The sequence below is a fragment of the Heptranchias perlo genome, chromosome 14, assembly GCF_035084215.1.
Source record: "Heptranchias perlo isolate sHepPer1 chromosome 14, sHepPer1.hap1, whole genome shotgun sequence".
NCBI lineage: Eukaryota > Metazoa > Chordata > Chondrichthyes > Hexanchiformes > Hexanchidae > Heptranchias > Heptranchias perlo.
The window spans coordinates 8114549-8137638 of NC_090338.1; the positions used below are offsets into that span (position 1 = coordinate 8114549).

General features: G+C 40.7%; 1 protein-coding gene and 1 pseudogene across 1 annotated transcript; both read left to right on the forward strand.

The window, feature by feature from the left end:
• Positions 1–12685: 12685 nt before the first annotated feature.
• Positions 12686–15058, forward strand: LOC137332612 (protocadherin-10-like; annotated as a pseudogene).
• Positions 15059–19965: 4907 nt separating this feature from the next.
• Positions 19966–23090, forward strand: LOC137332043 (protocadherin-10-like). Its single transcript, XM_067995769.1, has one exon. It carries the CDS (start codon positions 20159–20161, stop codon positions 22550–22552), a length of 2394 nt encoding a protein of 797 aa, XP_067851870.1. The 5' UTR covers positions 19966–20158; the 3' UTR covers positions 22553–23090.

The window sequence follows — 23090 nt, forward strand, 5'->3', positions numbered from 1 at the left end:
GTTACATATTTTCCAAAAATAAATTATATAGCAAGTAAATTGAACATGTTAAAGATAAATACTTTCTCAGCTTCGCTTCAGACTTGATACAAAACATGGATTTATATTATCTATCTTATATTAAGTTGGGTATCTGGGGCGCGCAAAATCTCATTATAAGCATTTGCAGTGTCTGCAGTTTCTGTTAATGCTGCTGTGATAGTACTCTCCTAAGGGAAAAGTATCACACTTCCCTGTTACAGCCTGTGTCACTCACTGTATAGTGAAAGTGATAGCGTCAGGCTTTCTACAAATTGCTCAAAATGTTTTGGAAATATTTTTTAAGCCTCCATATTCCCCCAGTGACTAAAAGTTTGAATGGTCTAAAGAAGGATTTAGAACAAATAAATAAAATCTCAAAAATTACATATTTTACAAGCATAGGCTTCAATTTGTCAACTGAATTGTCACCTTATGCCCTCACATTGCTGTTTTTGGGCGCTTGCTCTGCGTAAATTGGCTGCCGCGTTTCGTACATTACAAGAGTGACTACACTTCAAAAGTGCTTCATTGGCTGTAAAGCGCTTTGGGACGTCGTGAGGACGTGAAAAGCCCTATATACATGCAAGACTTTCTTCCTTTTTAATGTTTTTACTTGAAGGCCATACCTCGGCTAAAAGAATAGTTCAGAAATAGGAAGAATCAAACAAGGGGGAAATGCGAGGCAGACTAAGATGGATTTAGATTGCATGTACGTAAATGCACAGAATGTGGTAAATATGGTTGGTGAGCTGCAAGCACAAGTAGCTGCATAGGATTTTGATATAGTGGCAATAACGGAGATCTGGCTCAAACAAGGGGCGGAATGGGCACTTAATATTCAGGCTACAATGTATTCAGGAACGACAGTGAAGGAAAAAAGAAGGGTTTTGGCATTATTGATCGAAGACACTGTTACAGCTCTAGAAAGGGATGATGTACTCGAGGGTTCAAATACACAATCTATTTCGTTAGAATTGAGGAACAATAGAGGAGCTGAGGGGTGTATATTATAGGCCACCAAATACTCGGAAGGAAATAGAGGAGCAAGTGTGCAGGCCCATTGCAGGAACATGCAAGATTTTGAAGTAGGAATAATAGGTAACTTCAATTATCCTAATATAGACAGGGAAAATAACAATGTAAAGGGCAAAGAGGGAGAAGAATTCCTGAAATGTATACAAGAGAATTTTCTTGATCATTATGTTTACAGCCCAACGAGGAAGGAGTGCTGGATCTATTTCTGGGGAATTAATTGGGGCAAGTGGAATATGTTTCAGTGGGAAAGCATTTGGGAAACAGTGATCACAATATCATTAGGTTTAGAGTAGTTATGTAAAAGGACAATGAAAAATCAATTGTGAAAATAATCAACTGGAGAATGGCTAATTTCAATGAGTTGAAAATGGATCTGGCCCAGTTAGATTGAAACCAAAGATTGACAGGTAAATCAGTAAATGAGAAATGGGAGGCCTTCAAAAAGGAAATAGTTTGGGTACAGGCTAGACACAATTCCCACAAGTGGGAAATGAAGGACATCCAAAGCTAGAGCTCCCTTGATAACTAAATAGAATCACATAGAATTACATAGAGTGTACAGCACAGAAACAGGCAATAATCAAAGGTAATAATCTCTGGATTACTACCTGAGCCACGTGCAAGTTGGCATAGGGTCAAACAGATCAAAGAGTGGTGTAGGAGGCAGGGGTTTCAATTCATGGGGCACTGGCACTAGTATTGGGAAAAGAGGGAGATGTTCTGTTGAGACGGACTCAACTTAAACGGGGCTGGGACCAGTGTCCTGGTGAATGGAATAACGAGGATGTTACATAGGGCTTTACACTAAAAAAAGAGGTGGAGGGGGGGTGGATTCAGCTAAGGGTAACTTTATAAATCTAAAGAGAAAAGTCAAGGCCATAGAACAGTGCAATGATTTGGGTAAAGATAAGCAGACTGTGTCAGGAAAGGGCAGAGAGTTTAACGTTAATAGTGCATCAGTGAATAAAGTCAAATCAGGGAAAAATAGTACAAAGTTAAAATTAAAAGGGCTCTATCTGAATGTACAAAGCAATCGTAACAAGATAAACGAATTAATAACACAAATAGAGATAAATTGGTTTGGTCTAGTAGCCATTACTGAGACGTGATTGCGATGTGACCAAGGTTGAGAACTAAACATTCCAGGGCACTTGACTTTTCGAAAAGACAGTCAAAATGGAAAAGAAGGGGGTGGGGGATTGTTGGTGCCCTGATAATAAAGGATGACATGAGGGCAGTAGTGAGAAAGGATCTTGACTCAGAAGATCAGGAAGCACAATCAGCATGGGTGGAGATAAGTAATCACAAGGGGTCAAAAACAATGGTGGGAGTAGGTTATAGGCTCCCTAACAGTAGTTATACTGTTGGACAGAGTATTAATCAAGAGGTAAGAGGGGCTTGTAACAAATGTAATGCAATAATCGTGGGAGACTTTAATCTTCATACAGGCTGGGCAAACCAAATTGGCAAAAGTAGTTTGGAGGATGAGTTCATGGAATGCATTCAAGACAGTTCCTAGAACAATACGTCACGGAACCAACCAAGGAACAGGCTATTTTAGATCTTCTCTTTTGTAATGGGACTGGGTTAATTAGTAATGTCATAGTAAGGGATCATCTGGGAAAGAGTGATCATAATATGATAGAATTTCACATTGAGTTTGAGGGTGACGTACTTAAGTCCGAAACTAGTGTCATAAACTTACTGCCAGTTACATAACAATGAGGGGCCAGTTGACTAAGGTTGATTGGGAAATTAGATTAAATCATATGATGGTAGATAAGCAATGGTGAGCATTTAAATAAATATTTCATATCAACGGATATACATTTCATTGAGGAAAAAAACTCCACGGGAAAGGTGATCTATCCGTGGATAATTAAGGAAGTTAAGGAAAGTATTAGAGTAAAAGAAGAGGCCTATAACGTTGCCAAGAAGAGTAGTAAGCTTGAGGGTTTGGAGAGTTTTAGAAACCAGCAAAGGATGACCAAAAAATTAATGAAGAGGGAGAAAATACAATATGAGAGTAAACTAGCAAAAAATATAAAAACAGATTGTAAGAGGTTCGACAAGTATGTAAACGTGGGTCCCCTAGAGGCTGAGCCAAGATAAATTATAATGGGGAATAAGGAAATGGAAGATACATGAACCAAATATTTTGTATCTTTTTTTAGTAGAAGACACAAGAAACATACCAGAAATAGTGGGGAACGAAGGTTGTATTGAGAGTGAGGAACTTATGTGGTTGATATTATTAAAGAAGAAAATACTGGATAAATTAATGGGACTAAAAGCCGACAGATTGCCTAGAACTGATGGCCTACATCCTAGGGGTCTAAAAGAGGTGGCTGCAGAGACAGTGGATACATTGGTTGTGATCTTCCAAAATTCCCTATATTCTAGAACGGTCCCAGTGGATTGGAAGTTAGGAAATGTAACCCCACTATTCAAGAAAGGAAGAAGAGAGAAAAGAGGGGACTACAGGCTGGTTAGCCTGATATCAGTAGTCAGGAAAATGCTGGAATCTATTAAGGACGTGGTAACAGGGCACTTAGAAAAGCACAATGTGGTTAGGCAGAGTCAACATGGCTTTATAAAAGGGAAATCGTGTTTGACAAATCTATTCGAGTTTTTTTGAGAAAGTAACCAGCAGGATAAATAAAGGGGAACCAGTGGATATAGTATATTTGGATTTTGAAAAGGTGCCACACAAAAGGTTGTTACTCAAGATAAGAGCTCATGGGTTTGTGGTAATATATCGAAAGGTTAATGGAGAGAAAACAGATAGGAATAAACGGGGCATTTTCAGGTTGGCAGGCTGTAACTAGTGAGATGCCTCAAGCATCAGTGCGTGGGCCTCAGCTATTTACAATTTATGTTAATGATTTAGATGAAGGCACAGAGTATAATGTATCCAAGTTTGCTGATAGTACAAAGCTAGGTGGGAAAGTAAGCTGTGAGGAGGGTATAAAGAGTCTGCAAAGGGATATAGATAGGTTAAGTGAGTGGGCAAGAAGGTGGCAGATGGAGTATAATGTGGGATAATGTAAGGTTATTCACTTTGGTAGGAAGGATGGAAAAACAGAATATTTTTAAAATGCTGAGAACATAATAAATGTTGGTGTTCAGAGGGATTTGGGTGTCCTTGTACATGAAACACAGAAAGTAATCAGTAAGACAAATGCAAAGGGGCGGAATTACAAGAGCAGGGATGTCTTGCTGCAATTGTTCACAGCTTTGGTGAGACCACACCTGGGATACAGTGTGCAGTTTTGGTCTCCTTATCTAAAGAAGGATATACTTGCCTTAGAGGCGGTGCAACGAATGTTCACTAGATTGATTGCTTGGATGAGAGGGTTGTCCTATGAGGAGAGATTGAGTCGAATCATCGAATCATAGAAAGGTCATTCGGCCCATCGAGTCCGTGCTGGCTCTTTGCATGTGCAATCTAACAAGTCCCACTCGCCCGCCCTATCCCCGTAGCCTTGCAACTTTTTTTCCTTTCAAGTACTTATCCAGTTCCCTTTTGAAAGCCATGATTGAATCTGCCTCCGCCACCCCCTCAGGCAGTGCATTCCAGATCCTAACGATTCGTTGTGTGAAAAAGTTTTTCCTCATGTCAACTTTTGTTCTTTTGCCAATTACCTTAAGTCAATGACCTTTGGTTCTTGACCCTTCCACCAATGGGAACAGTTTCTCTCTATCTACTCTGTCTAGACCCTTCATGAGTTTGAATACCTCTATCAAATCTCCTTGTAACCTTCCCCGTTCCAAGGAGAACAACCCCAGCTTTTAAAATCTATCCACATAACTAAAGTACCTCATCCCTGGAATCATTCTAGTAATTATCTTCTGCACCCTCTCTAAGGCCTTCACATCTTTCCTAAAGTGCAGTGCCCAGAACTGGACACAATACTCCAGTTGTGACTGAACCAATGTTTTATAAAGGTTCATCATGACTTCCTTGCTTTTGTACTCTATGCCTCTATTTGTAATGCCCAGGATCCTGTATGCATTTTTAACCACTTTCTCAACCTGCTTTACCATCTTCAACGATTTGTGTACATATACCCCATGATCACTCTGTTCCTGTACCCCTTTTGGAATTGTGCCATTTAGTTTTTATTATTTCTACTCATTCTTCCTACCGAAATGCATCACTTCACATTTTTCTGTGTTAAATTTCTTCTGCCACATGTCTGGCCATGCCACCAGCCTGTCTATATCCTCTTGAGGCCTATCACTATCCTGCTTACTGTTCATTACACTTCCTTTACTGAGTCTCTGGCAGCATCTTCTTCCTTGGTAAAGACAGGTGCAAAGTATTCATTTAGTACCTCGGCCATGCCCTCTGCCGCCATGAGTAGATCTCCCTTTTTTTGGTCTCTAATCAGTCCCACCCCTCCTCTTACTACCCGTTCACTGTGTATATGCCTATAGAAGACTTTTGGATTCCCTTTTATGTTGGCTGCCAGTCTATTCTCACACTCTTTCTTTGCCCATCTTATTTACTCTATCACTTCCTCTCTGAACCTTCTATATTCAGCCTCGTTCTAACTTGTGTTATCGATCTGACATCTGTCATACACCCTTTTTTTCTGCTTCATCTTACTCTCTATCTCTTTTGTCATCCAGGGAGCTCTGGCTTTATTTGCACTACCTTTCTCCCTACATTTCTAGAATCTATCCGAACCATCTCTTGCTTAATGGCCGCTCATTGTTCAATTACAGTTTTCCCTGCCAATCTTTGATTCTCATTTACCCAGGCCAGATCTGATCTCATCCCACTGAAATTGGCCCTACTCCAATTGAGTATTTTTACTTTAGAGTGGTCCATGTCCTTTAGATCCACAGAATGAGCCTATACTCTTTGGATTAGAAGAATTAGAGATGATTTCATTGAAACATATAAGTTTCTGAGAGAGCATGGCAGGGCAAATGCTGAGAGGCTGTTTTCCCTGGCTGACGAGTCTAGAACTAGGGGCCACAGTCTCAGAATAAGGGGCTGGCCATTTAAGAGAGATGAGGAGAAATTTCTTCACTCAGAGGGTTGTGAATATTTGGAATTCTCTACCCCAAAGATATTCAAGACTGAGATCGATAAATTATTGGCCTCAAAGTGAATCAAGGGTTGCGGTCATCGAACGGGAAAGTGGAGTTGAGGTCGAAGTTCAGCCATGATCTTAATGAATGGCACAAGAGGCTCAAGGGGCTGTACAGCCTACTCCTGCTGTTATTTCTTATGTTCTTAGGCCATTTAGCCCAACAGGTCCATGCCTGTGTTTATGCTCCACATGGGCCTCCTTCCTCTCAACTTCATCTATCCCTATCAGCATATTCTTGTATTCCTTTCTCCCTCATTTGTTTATCTGGCTTCCCTTTAAATGCATCTATCCAATCGCCTCAAGTACTCAGTGGTAGCGAGTTCCACATTCCAACCACTCTCTGGGTAAAGAGTTTCTCCCAAATTCCCTATTGGATTTATTAGTAACTATCTTATATTTATGGCCCCTAGTTCTAGTTTCCACTGAAAGTGGAATCATCTTCTCTATGTGTTACCTATCAAACCCTTTCATAATCTTAAAAACCTTTATCAAGTCACCCCTCAGTCTTCTCTTTTCTAGAGAAAAGAACCGTAGCCTGCTCAATCTTTTCTGATAGGTATAAGCTCTCAGTTCTGGTATCATTCCAGTAAATATCTTTTGCATCTTCTCCAGTGCTTTTCTACCCTTTTTATAATATGAAGACCAAAACTGTTCATAGTACTCCAAGTGTGGACTAATGAAGTTTCTAAACAAATTTAACATAACTTCTCTGCTTTTCAATTCTGTCCATCTAGAAATGAACTCCAGTGCTTGGTTTGCCTTTTTTTATGGCATATGAACCTGCATCACTACTTTTAGTGATTTGTGTATCTGTACCCCCAGATCCCTCAGCTCTTCTACCCCATTTAGACTAAAGGTATAGAGAATAAAATGAAACAGTAAAATGAGACTTATGACAAATGTAAGATTCTCAATATAGGAGGGAACCAAACTGAATGCAGAAAGTACAGAGGAGATCTAAAAAATGAATAAATTTAACACAGAGAAGTGATAAGTGATTCATCTTGATAGGAAGATTAAGGGGAGGCAATATAAAAGAAATGGTACAGTTTTAAAGGGTGTGCAGGTACAGAGAGACCTTGGGATGTACGTACACAAGTCTTTGATGGAGGCAGGACAAGTTGAGAAGGCTGTTAGAAAAGCATATGAGATCCTGGGCTTTATCAATAGAGGCATAGAGTACAAAAGCAAGGAAGTTACGCTAAACTTTCATAAAACACTGGTTAGGCCCCAGCTGGGATATTGTATCTAATTCTTGGCACCACACTTTAGGAAGGATGTCGCCTTTGATTCTTTTGCATAATACCTTAAATCTTTCTCCCCTGATTACTGACCATTATTCCAATGGGAAGAGTTTCTCCCTATTCACTCTATCAAAATCCTTCATGATTTTGAACACCTCCATCAAGACTTCACTTACGTGGAGAGACTGGAGGAACTAGGGTTGTTCTGCTTAGATCGGGGAAGGCAAAGGGGAGATTTGATAGAGGTGTTCAAAATCATGAAGGATTTTGATAGAGTGAATAGGGAGAAACTGTTTCCACTGACAGAAGTATCGGTAACCAGAGGACACAGATTTAAGGTAATTTGCAAAAGAATCAGAGGCGACATGAAGAAAAAAAATGTTATGATCTGGAATTTATTGCCTGAAAGGATGGTAGAATCAGACTCAGTAATAACTTTCAAATGGGATTTGGATAAATACTTGATGGGGAAAGAGCAGGGGTGTGGAACTATTTGGATAGCTCTTTCAAAGAGCTGGCACAGGCACGATGGGCCGAATGGCCCCCTTCTGTGCTGCATCATTCTATGATTCCATAAAAATCCTGGGTTTAGAATTGATATTTTTGCATGTAGATGTGACTCAATGAGTTGAATTTGGTCTGTGCAGTCTGAGCATGTGTAGTGTGACTAATTTCTGAGGTTGCCTCAGTACCGCTCAATCCTGTATACTGATGGATATCCTAGCAATTTCAACTGAAAAGTTTTTCATATTTAGATTGGATATTTTTATTCAAAAAACAAAGCGCTGTGTGTGTTTGTGTGTGTGTGTGTGTGAGAGAGAGAGAGATAGACACAGAGATACATGTCCAGGAAGCAATCATCAAAGACAAAGTTCAGAATTCCGTTAGAATGTTAGAAAGCAATGCTGCTAGACTGGGGAATTAGCCCCCTCCTCCCCTATGCATACGATGACCTTCCCTTCTTCACTTCTGACAAATGCCAGGAAACTACCACTGAGCAAAACCTCACGTTCAACCCATAGTTTTATGTATATATTCCACAACTCCATCTACCACGTACAATCATGACGGCAGTTGAACAACCGTGCCACTAGATAGAGCTACATAAACTTCAGAAGTTTTGGATCCTCATACCTATGCCTACAATATCACTATTTCACTCTGAGGGAAGATTGTTTTGCCCTGACTTACCCTGGCCAAAACAACTGGAGATCCACTATTAAATTAAAATAATTGAACAAACAAGTCATATTGAACGCGGCTCTTCTACAGACCCACACTGGGCTCTGATCCCCATTAGTACTGCAGCTTTGCAGATAGCTTGGCAAGTACATCAAATTAATAGTGTAAAGGCACACTCAATCGCACCCGTCTTTTAGAAACTTCGTACCACCTCCCAGTTCAAGGAAAAACTTGGAAACAAAAATGTACTTTAAATGTTTGTATCTCTCTGGTCAAGTTTCCACCCATAAGAGAACTAAGAAGTCCCTAACCAATCTCACAAATTACATGCTTTGTGATTGTGACCGTGGTGCCTTATCCCTTCTCGTTCTCCACCTTCTCTCTGAAGCCTTTGACATGCGAGACCAGAAAATGCTCTCCCAACATCTCTGCTGTGTTGCCATACTCAGTATGACTTCCCTCGGTCGATTCCATTGTTACCTATCACGTGATATCTCGAGCATCTGCAACGCTGGCTTATCTGTCTGTACCCGCCTTGCTATCTCTTTTGGTCCACAAGGATCTATCCTTTCCCGCTCCTCTTCCTCAACTACATGCTAATCCTTGGTGACATCATCCACAGAAATGGGGTCAGCTTCCACATAGTATGTTGTTAACAATCAGATCTATTTGTCCACCACGACTCTCGACCACTCCACTGACTCTATGTTGCTGGATTGCTTGACGGACATTCTTTGGTGAGCTGCAATTTACTTCAGTTAAACTTTGGGAAAACCAAAGGCATCGACGGAAGGCCACTGCTACAAACTCGATACCCTTGCAATTAATTCCATCTCCCTCCTTGGCCATTGTCTCAGGCTGAACCAGACTTACACAACCTCAGCATCCCGTTCAACCCCGAGCTGAGCTTCAAATCCCACGTCTTCTCAGTCACAAATATTGTCTGCTTCCACATTCATAACTTCACCCACTACTGCCCCTACCTTACCTCACCCGTTGATGAAACCCATCCATGATTTACCACCTCCAGAATCATCTATTCCAATACTCTCCTGGACGGTCTCCCTTCCTCCACCCCCCATAAAAGTTAGCTCATCTAAATCTATGCTGCCCACATCCTATCCGAAGTCCAACTCACCATGACGTCGTTTTCGGTGATCTCCATTGACTCCTGCTCCCCCAAAGCCTCAAATTTAAAATTCTCATTCTTATGTTCAAATTTCTTCATGGCCTTCCTCTTCCCTATTTCTGCACCATTCTTCACTCTTATAATCCGCGTCCTATAATATGCGTTCTTCCGACTCTGGCCTCTATTGCGGACCCCTCCCTTCGCCCCTCCCCCACCACCATTGGCGGCTTTGCATTCAGCCACTCAGGCCCAATATTCCTAAATTACATCACGGTGTCCCTCTGCCTCTGATCCTCCAACATCCTCGTTAAAACCTGCCTTTTTGACCAAAGCTTTGGTCACACCTTCTAATAGCCTCGAGCTCAGCGACCATTTTCTTCTGATTATGCTCGCGGACGTTTCGCGTTAAAAACACCTAATAAGTGCAAGGTTTTGTTCTGCTTTCCTATTCGCCAGGACAGTTTAGTAATATAAATAACCACACCAAGCTTTGATTTTCAACAGTTATGTCTGCGACTCCATTGTAAATATAAGTGTAACTACCCGTGCTTATGATCGTAGTATCATACTTTGCGTTCTCTTGACAAACTCATAGATTACAGATCCCAGTTCAAGTGCGCAGCATACGCATTCAGACATTGAACGTCAACGTGACCTTGATAATAATAATTTGATCAGTGTTGTCAAATAACAGGACATCTCTGTATTCGACGTTTCAATGGACATTACACAGCGAAAGTGATTGAAAGCAAAAGCTGCTGGTATTGATGGTAATTATGGAGCCTCCGTGTGATGTTCAATAGGCCACCGCATATATACAAAGAGCTCTCAAATCTGTACCGCATTGTACGTGTATGTGTTGAATGCGTCAGATGGGGGGATTTCATTTGAGCACTAAGTGTTGTGAAATTGCGAATGCGTTTATGAAGAATGGGTTTACCACTAAACGCACATGGGAAATTTCCACTGTTGTTCATGATTTCAGCAAAAATATCAAAGAGGTATCTTCAAAATACATACTTCCTGAACATAAAAAGAATAAGAAAGGACAATCATTTCAGGGGAATTCTGATCTGGTTATGCAACCGTGAATAGAAGGTTACGTTTTTTTAAGCTAAATTTTCAATTTACAGTCTCGGGAAAGTTAAAGGTTTGACATGTTGTGAACATTGGTGGATACGGTCATAGCTAGAAGCCTGATCTGTGAACAGGAGAACGAATAGACACGTTATATATAACTCAATGATATATTTTGATAATTCTGCTTGACATTCATCTATCCCTTTCAGACCATCCTGTACTGACTCTCCTATTATTGAAGGACGCAGCATTGAGGGTAGAACAGTCCGCGCTGCAGTTTTCTCTTCGATGACTCTGTAGTTCTGAATGAATCAACACACTTTCTCGTGTCTATAGTTGAGAATCAGATTATTGCCTCAACAATACACACAATCCTTCTTCACAGTTTCAGTCACAAAATCATAGCACTCACGGTAATTGTAGAAAAGCGAGGGCGAGGTGTAAAGGCATCGAGAGCAGTCGATTGCGCTGATATGGGTTGAAATGTAACTAACAAGTGACATTATTTTATCGAGTTGGTGGTAATTTAGCGACATTTCCTGTGGGTATTGGAAATAACGAAAATACAGATGGAGCCAAAATAACTCCCTGGCTCTAAGCTTCGGACTTAGTCTCTCCTACAAGATGTAGGATCGGACGATTATAAACTTCTTAGCCTGAACATAAACCAGTCAAGTTCACTTGCTAAAGACGCACGATGCTAACCTGTTATTATCTGACTGGAAGACTGTCATTCTGCCAATGGAACAAGCATGCTATCTAGTTATGTGACGTTTTCATCGACTGAAAATCGCCCTGTTCTTTTATATTTTGCATTTGCTGCACTTGTTATGAATATAAAATACAATCACATTTTTCTAATATTTAATTTCGTGCAAAATAATTGTGTGGAAAGTGTGCCTGTTATGTACGAATTAAAGCAAAATAAAAAACCTCTTAGAAAATTCAAATGTTAGCTAGATTTATCTTCGCAGAATATGTATTGAACGGCTTGTGGTACAAATGCACTAACTTCTCATAAATATTGCCAAATTAATTCATGTAAGGAGTCTTACAACACCAGGTTATAGTCCAACAGCTTTATTTGAAATCACAAGCTTTCGGCGCTTTCCTCGAAAGCTCCGAAAGCTTGTGATTTCAAATAAAGCTATTGGACTATAACCTGGTGTTGTGCGACTCCTTACATTTGTCCACCCCAGTCCATCACCGGCATCTCCACAACAAATTTATTCAGACCTTGCATGGCGGTGCCAATTGGTGGGAAGTTTGCTCACCTATGACAGGATGCTATCACGGGTAATCTATAGATTGTTACAGGTAAACTTTAATTTCCACTGATAATATTAAGTAGGAGGATACATGCATGACTATCAGAACATGGCGACGAGCCATCGGCGACTATTGATGACGTGGAAGATGACGCGAGGAATCGCAGAATTTCGGTTGCATATGGTATATTGTATGGCTTTTAAAAATAAGACTACTGAATCAAATCTTTTATACGTGCATGTCTGGATACTTTCAATTGTACACTCGTCAATATAACGTTCGGTACATTAAAAAGAATTTCGAAACAGTTTAGCTTTTAGAATAGATGCTGCAGTTATTGGTTGAGTCTGTTTGTGTCGCTGTCTACCAATAAGGAGCTGAGACGCTGCGAGAGATCGACCCCTTTCTCTGGCAGGAAAACACAGAACAGAATCGAAAAGACAGACGTTTAAGCTGTGCGGCCATGTTCAGAGAAGATAACCAGGTTGAGTCTTTGAATTTCTCGGTTCAATACGAGTATATAGGTATGTAAACATCTAATTGTTGTGGCATAAGAGACTGGTTAATATAATCGATTGGCAGATATTTCGATATTTTGCAACAAAATCCAGCCCAGAACAATGGCGAATACACTCAGCAGCGGGGCGTATTTCATTTTCCTGCTCTGTTTGTCGGACGTGGTTTCGGGAGAGATTCGCTACTCGATTCCCGAGGAACTGGATCATGGAGCCTTTGTTGGGAATATCGCTGAGGATTTAAGGCTAAACTTTTGGGAATTATGGACTCGCAAGTTTCGGCTGGTCTCCGATGACAGGAAGCAATACATGGAGGTAAATCTGGAGAATGGGATTTTATTTGTTAATGAAAGAATCGACAGAGAACAAATTTGTAGACAAAGTTCTACCTGTTCCCTTTCTTTTCAAGTTGCGCTTGACAATCCTTTGGAAATACATCCTGTTGAAGTGGAAATATTAGATGTAAGTGATAATTCACCCAATTTTCCGAACAGTGAATTCTCCCTACAGATCGGAGAGGTAATTGCGCCAGGGGCGCACTTCCCTGTTGAGAGCGCGCACGATCCAGACGTGGGTATAAACACAATCAGCACTTATCAAATCAGCCCAAATGAGCACTTCGGCATTAAAGTGCAAACAAGAATTGATGGGAGTAAAAGTGCCGAGCTGTTATTGGAGAAGTCCTTGGACCGTGAACAACAGTCAACCTTTAACCTTGTACTGACGGCCATTGACGGCGGCATTCCTCTTAGATCAGGCACAACACGGATTAAGGTCACTGTCGTGGACGCGAATGATAACGCACCAGTGTTCGATCATGACATCTACAGAGCGAGTGTAACTGAAAACATCCCCAAAGGTACCTTGGTGACAACAATTCACACTGTTGATTTAGATGAAGGTACGAACGCTGAACTGACGTATTCTTTCACAAGCCACGTTTCCCAAAGGATTCGCGAGTTGTACAAATTGGACCCGGAAACTGGAGAGATTAAAGTTCAAGGTGTACTGGGTTTTGAAGAATCAAGATTTTATGAACTTGATGTACAAGCTGTGGACAGTGGTCCACCTGGATTGGCAGGGCACGCCAAAGTTATGGTCGGATTAATAGACACGAATGATAACTCCCCTGAGTTAGAGGTGACCTTGGTATCTAGTGCGGTGCGGGAAGATGTTCTCCCAGGGACAGTGATAGCCGTGATTCTGGCGATTATGGACACGTACAATGTCAGGTTCCAATGGAACTTCGTTTAAGCTCCAAAAATATTTGAGGAACAATTATAATTTGGTTACCAATCATATTTACGTTCGTGAAACCGTCTTGATTTACAACATCTCTATTTCAACCTGGGACGGTGGGTCTCCCCCTCTTTCAACAAATAAAACCGTCTTAGTTTCGGTAGCTGATATAAATGACAATGCACCGAGGTTTACGTATTCTTCATATAATGTGTATCTGATGGAGAACAACACTCCAGGTGCGTCCATATTTGCTGTTACCGCTTTAGACCCTGATATGGATCAGAATGGGGAAGTCTCCTATTCCATTCTGGAGAATCAGATGCAAGAAATGTCTGTGTCTGCTTACGTCACTATTAACTCAAGAAATGGGAACATTTACGTGCTGCTCTCCTTTGACTATGAGCAACTGAAACATTTCAAGATAAAAGTTTAAGCCCAGGATGCTGGATCTCCCCCACTGAGCAGCACTGCTATCGTGAATGTTATTATTTTGGACCAAAATGACAATGTTCTGGTTATTGTTTCACCTTTAACGTGGAACAGTTCAACATTAGTGGAGATTGCACCGCTGTCCGTATATCCAGGATACTTAGTCACAAAGGTAATTGCGACTGATGCCGATTCCGGTCAGAACGCACGACTTTCTTATCACCTGTTGGAAGCCACTGATCCCAATCTGTTTAATGTGGGGCTTCTCTCTGGGGAAATCAGAGCAATGCGAAGTGTTAGGGACCGAGACATCACCGCTGAAGGACTGGTCCTCTGTGTGAAGGACAATGGACAACCAAGCTTGTCCACTACGGCCACAATCTCATTTTCAATCTTGTCCAATGTTACTGAAAAATCTTCTGAACGAACGGACAAACCCGACCGTCGGAGAATGTTTCGCCACTAAATCGTTATTTAATCATCATTTTAGGATCAACTTCCTTTTCGTTTCTTGTAACCATCATTTTTCTGGTCGTCCTGAAGTTTAAACAAGGCAGAAATATTGCTGAAGACTACAGCTCTACGGTTTGTTGTTACAGGCGGAGGAATTGGAATGATGCCTTTAATATGAGACCTGCACTAAACGAACTATTAAATTATACCGGGCCTGTTCAGACTGAAGGTTATCGTTATACCGTGTGTTTATCTCCACAATCATCTAAGAGCGATTTCCTGTTTCTGAAGCCCTGTCATCCTACCTTGCCTTTCAATGATTTGGGTGTCCGGGACACCAACGCAAGAAAATAATTTATAAGCAATTTCTATGCTGGGAATGGCAGCATTCAACTTTGTTGAAGAGCTATCTGTTATGCGATGAATTCTCGGTAATTTTTTTGTACACGGCTAAACCCTCAAATCCATAGTAGAAAGGCCGACAGGCTGAATTGCCAACTATTGTTCCTATTATTCTGCGTGTCAGTGATGCTGAATATACCTGCCGCCTTTGTGACAGCCCTGAGAATGCTAGCATGAAAACTGGCTTTTTGCTCGTTTCAATTTATATTTTGATGGAATACATATCAGCGTGTTCTTCTCTCATTTCTCTCTCAGCCACTGTGTTGGTGTTTTATCGCATGTTTATGAAACTAGTTATTATCAAAAGGCATAATTTCAGAGCCTATTACCTTTTCATCGCTGATTGTAATGTCTCACAGAACTAAAAGCTTTCTTTCAGAAGCCACGCTAAATTAAAATCCTTGGTTTTACCCTTGCGTGTAATCAGAACGTTGACGTTTTTCAGCAAACTCTTAAAATGTTGCATTTAATCCGCAAATAATACATAGCAATTCAATTGAATTTTTCGAAGTCAGATAATTTCTCAGATTTGCTTCTGATGTAACGCAATACACTGAGTTGTTGGTGAAGTAGCCTATTTTATAATAAATTGTTTACCCGGGACGCTCAGAAAACGAAATAAGTACCTGCAGTATCTGTCACTGTGGGGGAGGTGGCGGGATCGATATTCTCAATGCTAAAGATGTCACACTTTATTGTCACAGCTTGTGTCACGCACTGCAGCTGCTGTTTTATAATGATAGTATACGACCTTGTGATTGTACAATCCAGCCACCGGGTTCATACACATAATTCAAGGTGCTTTCTGAAATTTTCGAGTGCCATTTTGTTTCCTCAGTAACGAACATTTCTCATGTTCAAAATAAGGAGTTAAACAAAATAAATAAAATTAAAATATTACGCATTTGGCAAATAATGTGGTTAAATTTATCAAGTTAATTGTCATTTTGAGATCTAATTTAAGTTTCACTTGAAAAACACACCTCGTTCAAATGCTTGGGTTAGGACTTGATATTTTGTCACATAGCTGTGACTCTGTGAGCTGGATTAGTTTGTCCAATCTGAACATGTTCACTGTGATTAACTTCTGAGGATTCATCAGTAATGTTCAGTAATTTGTACTGATGGAATATTCTAGCAATTTCTACACAACATCCTTCATCGTCGCTGGGTCAAAATCCTGGAACTCCTCACCTAACAGCACGGACTGCAGCGGTTCAAGAAGGCGGCTCACCAGCACCTTCTCAAGGGCAATTAGGGATGGGCAATAAATGCTGGCCTTGCCAGCGATGCCCACATCCCATGAACGAATTTTTAAAAAAACGGTTTGCATTTTTTCTAAGGAAAATTTCGTCAATAAATTTCAAATCTTTATTCAGGTAAAATTTATATTGGATATTATTTTTAACTATGTATGTGTAAACATCAGTGAGGAAAAATAATACTGATTACACACCTATTGCAGATTTTGTTTTACGTTCTCTTTGTAGGTAAGCTCGTTTTTTCAAACAAATGAAGCCACCAGTCTCTTATTATGTGACCTGATTATCACTATTGATGTTCACACTTATAAAATGTGAAAATTCTGCTGCCTAATAGCTGTCAGATATAGCCAAAGAAATGGAGAGTCACACACTGTCTTTAACCATTTGATTTGTTTTTTGAATAATAACAAAACGAGTTGAATTTTAAAAGTTCGAATTATGATCTGCATTTTGTTGATACTAATTAGAATAACTACATGTTCATCTGTGAGAGATAGACACAGAGACAGGGAGGTGATTGGCAAAAGAACCAGAGGTGGCACAGGGAAACATTTGTTTACACAGCGAGTTGTTCTGATTTGAAACGCATTGCCTGAAAGGGTGTTGGAAGCAGATTCAATAGTAACTTTCAAAAGGAAATTGGATAAATGTTTGAAGGGAAATCATTTATAGGGCTATAGGAAAAGAGCTGGGGAATGGGACGTATCTGATAGCTCTTTCAAAGTGCTGGCACAGGTACAATGGGCCAAATGGTCTCCTCCTGTGCTCTACCATACCACCATACTATAATATGAAAGAGAGCGAGGAAGAGAGATAGACACAAAAATATATATCCAGGAATCAATCACAGAACACAAAGTTCAGTGTTGACAGTGAGACCGAAGAAAGTTATAAACCAGTACGGCTGGACATATGATTTCCCTGCCCTCAATGCATGCTCCACCTCTCCGCTCTCTCAATGTTGATAAAAAACAGCAAACCACCAACGTGGCAAACTTCATATTCAATCCAAAGTAATGGCAAATAGGTTCTCTTTCCACAGTTCTAACAAACCGCATGTTTCCTTTCACAACGAAACTACCTCCACCCAACCCCCCACACCCACCAGTGCTTCCAAACTCCAGCAGCCCCACTGCAGCTCCGTCAATTCCCCAGCGCTCCCAAATCCCAGTGCGACTAAAGCCAAGGACAGCTCCCGTTGTCTCAAAAGCACTCGAAGTGCAACTAAACCTCATTCTCCCACCTCTATACTGCTAAGTACAAGGTAGATGAAGTTTAACTTCAGTGGAGGCAAAAAATGGGCGGTGGAGGTTCGGCCGCCGAGTATTCTGACGCCATATTTTGCTTTCCATTGACTTCAATTGGTATCGAGTTTCAGAAATCTGTCTATTAGATATATTAGGACCGCCCCCACTCAGACCCTTATTGACACATAAATATACATAGAGTTTTCTCAGAATAATTGACAGTTCTCGAAATCAATCCCCAAAGCAGCAGTAAAAATACAGTAAAAAAATGGAATGTGAACTATTTGGTCAGTGACCCCGATGTTAATTCTTCGATGCCATAAACGGCCCCTATTAACAAACTATTAGAACATCCTCTACGGCCTCTCGTATCATTGGAGGGCTGAGCATGGCGAGTGGTACAGTTTACTCTGCAGTTTCATTCACGATCATTCACTATAATTCTGAATGATAGGATAGTCCACCTAATTAGTAGTCACTATGGCTCAGAATGAGATTTTTGCCTCAACTATACCAGTGCTGAAGGACTTCAGTTACGCGGAGCGATTGGAGAAGCTGGGATTGTTCTCCATAGAGCACCGAAGGTTAAGGGGAGATTTGATAGAGGTGTTCAACATTATGAGGCGTTTTGATAAAGTAAGTAAGGGGAAGCTGTTTCCACTGGCAGGAGGGTCAGTAACCGGAGGACACCGATTTAAGACAATGGCTAAAGAACCTAGTAGAGATGAGGCGATTTGCTGAGGCAGCGAGTTGTTATGATCTGGAATGCACTGCCCGGAAAGGGCGGTGGAAGCAGATTCAATAGTAACTTTCAAAAAGGAATTGCATATCTCTGTTCAAAATTATGAGGGATTTTGATGAAGTAAATAACGGGAAACAGTTTCCACTGGCAGAAGGGTCGGTAACCAGAGGACACAGATTTAGGACAATGGCGAAAGAACCAGGTGGAGATGAGGAGATTTGTTTCGGCAGCAAGTTGTTATGATCTGGAATGCACGGCCCGAAATGGTGGTGGAAGCAGATTCAATAGTAACTTTCGAAAAGGAAATGGATAAATACTTGAAAAGGAAAAAAAAAACTTGCTGGTCTATGAGGAAAGAGTGGGAGAGTGTAATTTATTGATCATTCTTTCAAAGTGTGGACACAAGAATGAAAAGCTGAATGGCCTCCTTCTGTGCTGTATGAACCTATGATTCTACAAAGGTACTGGAAATTCATGGTAATCATCGCATAAAAATGAGGGTGTGAGTGCATCTACAGCAGTCAATTGCGCTGTTATAGGTTCAAATATAAGTAACAAATTACACTGTTTCATCGATTTGGTGGCAATTGAGCGACGCTTTGTTTTGGGTCTTGGAAATAATGAAAACCCAGTTGGAGCCAAAATAGCTCCCTGGCTCTAATTTTCGGAATCAGCCTTCTAAAAGATGTAGGAACGGAGTATTAAGAACTTCTCCGCCCGGACATAAAAAAATCATCCCCGTTCACTTGCTAAAGACGCACCATGTCTAAATTTAATGCAGAATACGATACTGACCTGTTATTATCTGACCTGAAGATTTCTATACTGCCAATGGAACCAACATACTTCCTAGTTATGTGACATTGCCCATTTACTGAAAACATGCCTTTTTTATTTTACATTAACTGCATTTGTTCAGAATGAAATATACAATCATATTTTGCGAATGTTTAATTTCATGCAAAACTAATTTTGAAGAAACGGAACATATTAATCATGAACTTAATTCAAATAAAAAAAGACAATTCGAAAACTTCAATATGAGCTAAAATCATCGTCTCAAAATAAATATTGGAAGGCTTTTCAAAATGAATACTCTAAGTCCTTACAAGTATTACTAAATTGATTCAGACCTTGGATGGCGCTGCCCAACAGCAGGAGGTTTCCTCCCATGTGTCAGGATGCTCCTAATGGTAATCTATAGATTGCATTCAGTAAACTACTGAGTAATAATAAATCGGAGGATATATGTACGCTATCAGGATCACAAGTGGATTTGAATTATCAACGACTATTGATGATGTGGACGGTGTTATTCCTTTTGACGAGGAATCTGAGGATTTCAGCTGCTACAGTATATTACACCGATTTTAGAAATAAGACAGCAAAATAAACTACAATATTACATGAGCTGTTGAGGGGATTTTAATTGCTCCTTAACATTCCGTTTCTTTATATTACAAATAATTTCGAAACAGTATAGCTTTAAGAACAGTTGCTGTAGTTATTGGTTGAGGCTCTTCGTGTCGCTGTCTACCAATAAGGAGCTGAGATGCTGCAAGAGATCTATCCCCTCCCCTTCAGGGAAACACAGAACCGAAGCGAAGAGACAGACGGTGCCTGCGTTTCTGCTGTGCGGACATGTTTAGAAAAGCTGCCCAGGTTGAGTGTTTGCCTTTCTCGCTTCAAGAACAGTATTTAAATATATATTCGACTAATTGTTGTGGGTTAAGATACAAGTTAAAGTAAACGATTGGAAGATATTTTGTCCTTTTACCAGACAATCAAGCCCAGAACAATGGCGAATACAATCAGCAGCGGGGCGTTTTTTATTTTCCTGCTCTGTGTGTCGGACTTGGTTACGGGACAAAGTCGGTATTCGATTCCCGAGGAGCTGGAGCATGGGGCCTTTGTTGGGAATATCGCCGAGGATTTAAAACTAAACATTTGGGAATTATCTGCTCGCAAGTTTCGGCTGGCCTCTGATGACAGAAAGCAATACATGAAGGTAAATCTGGAGAATGGGATTTTATTTGTTAATGAAAGAATCGACAGAGAACAGATTTGTGGACAAAGCTCAACCTGCTCCCTTTCTTTTAAAATAATGCTCAATAATCCTTTGGAAATACACCCAGTTGCAGTGGAGATACTAGATATAAATGATAATTCACCCAGATTCCTGAAAAATGAATTCTCCCTGCAGATTAATGAATTAATTGCGCCAGGAGCGCGCTTTCCTCTCGAGAGCGCGCACGATCCGGACGTGGGCACAAACACAGTCAGCAATTACCAGATCAGTCCAAACGAGCACTTCGGCCTCAAAGTGCAGACAAGAACTGATGGGAGTAAAAGTGCGGAGCTGTTATTAGAGAAATCCTTGGACCGCGAGCAACAGTCAACCTTTCATCTTGTATTGACGGCCATTGACGGTGGCATTCCTCAGAGATCAGGCACAACTCGAATTATCATTACAGTTGTGGACGTCAATGATAACGCGCCATTATTCGATCATGAAATCTACAGGGCGAGTGTAGCAGAAAACGCCCGCAAAGGTACCTTGGTGATAAAAATTAATGCTGCTGATCGAGATGAAGGTATCAATGCTGAGCTGACGTATTCTTTCACAAGTCACGTGCCCCAAACAATTCGCGAGTTCTTCAAATTGCACCCGCTAACTGGAGAGATCAGAGTTCAAGGTGTACTGGATTTTGAGGAATCAAGTGTTTATGAACTTGATGTACAGGCTGTGGACAATGGTCCTGTCGTCATGACAGGACACGCCAAAGTTGTAGTCGGATTAATTGACACGAATGATAACGCCCCGGAGATAGACGTGACAGTGGTGGCCCGCGCGGTGCGGGAAGATGCTCCCCCAGGAACTGTGATAGCTCTGATCAGTATAACGGATCCAGATTCCGGCGAATATGGACATGTACAGTGTCAGATTCCAGTGAATATTCCGTTTAAGCTTGAAAATTCTTTAAGAAATAATTATAAGTTGGTTACCAATGATATTCTGGATCGAGAAACGGCCCCACTATACAACATCTCCATTTCAGCTTGGGACGGAGGGTCTCCCCCTCTTTCAACAAGTAAAACCATCTCGGTTTCGATAACTGATATAAATGACAATGCGCCGTTGTTCACGGAATCCTCATTTAATGTGTATCTGATGGAGAACAATACTCCAGGTGCTTCTATATTTGCTGTTACTGCTTTAGATTCAGATTTGGATCAGAATGCGGAAGTCTCCTATTCCATTCTGGAGAATCAGATTCTCGATGTATCTGCGTCTGCTTACGTCACTATTAACTCAAGAAATGGGAACATTTACGCGCTGCGCTCCTTTGACTATGAGCAACTGAAACATTTCCAGATCAAAGTTCAAGCTCAAGATGATGTATCTCCCCCACTGAGCAGCACGGCCATCGTGAATGTTATTATCTTGGACCAGAATGACAATACTCCAGTTATTGTTTCACCGTTAACCTGGAACAGTACAGCGTCAGTGGAGATTGCGCCGCAATCAGTATTTCCAGGATACTTGGTCACCAAGGTAACCGCGGCTGATGCCGATTCCGGTCAGAACTCTCGGCTTTCTTATCAACTGTTGGAGGCCACTGATCCCAATCTGTTCACTGTGGGGCTTCACTCTGGGGAAATCAGGACAACTCGAAGTATAATGGACAAAGACATCATCACAGAAAGACTTGTGATCTGTGTGAAGGACAATGGACAGCCCAGTCTCTCCAGTACGGCGACAATTTCATTTTCAATCTCGTCCAATGTCACTGAAAAATCTTCTGAACGAACGGACACACCCAGACTCTCGGATTACTTTTCGCCTCTAAATCGTTATTTAGTCATTATTTTAGGATCAACTTCCTTTTTGTTTCTTATAACTATCATTTTTCTGGTCGTCGTGAAATTTAAACAAGACGGAAATATTGCTGAAGACTACAGCTCTTCTATTTGTTGTTTTCTACGGAGTAATTCGAATGATGCTTTTAATCGGAGACCTGCAGTAAACGAACCAATAAATTATACCGGGCCTGTTCAGACTGAAGGTTATCGTTATACCGTGTGTTTATCTCCAGAATCATCGAAAAGTGATTTTCTATTTCTGAAGCCCTGTCATCCTACCTTGCCTTTCAATGACTTGGGTGTCCGTGACACCAACGCAAGAAAATAATTTTTAAGCAATTTCCATGCTGGCAATCGCAGATATTTCACTTTAGTGAGGAGCTATCTGTTATGCAGTGAATTAATGTGTAAGTTTTATGTATATGCAAAATCCTCACATTGGCATTTGAAGGTTAATAGACCAAACTGCTTGCTGCTTTTCCTATAATCCTACTTGTCCGTGGTGCTGAATATACCTGCCGTTATTGTGACATTCCTGAGTAGTGTATACTGCATTAACGTTCGCATGAAAGCTGACTTTGACTTGATTCACTTTCTGTTTCAATGAATGTGTCACTCTGTCATTCGTCTTTTCGCTGCTTTTGTCATGTTGGATCGCATGTATATTAAACTGGTTAGTATCACAAGGCATAATTTCATGGCCTGGGATGCATTCACCAGTGACTGTAACGTTTCATAGAACAAAGTCTTTCTTTCTAATGCCACGCTGAATTAAAATCTTTGGTTTTATCAGTGCATGCAGTGATAACGTTGATGAGTTTCAGTAAATACCTCTATCTCAAATGTTAATATTTTCCAAAAATAAA

Excerpts from the sequence above, each read along its gene's own strand:
- LOC137332043 (XM_067995769.1), top strand. The coding sequence starts at position 20,159 with ATGGCGAATACAATCAGCAGCGGGGCGTTTTTTATTTTCCTGCTCTGT.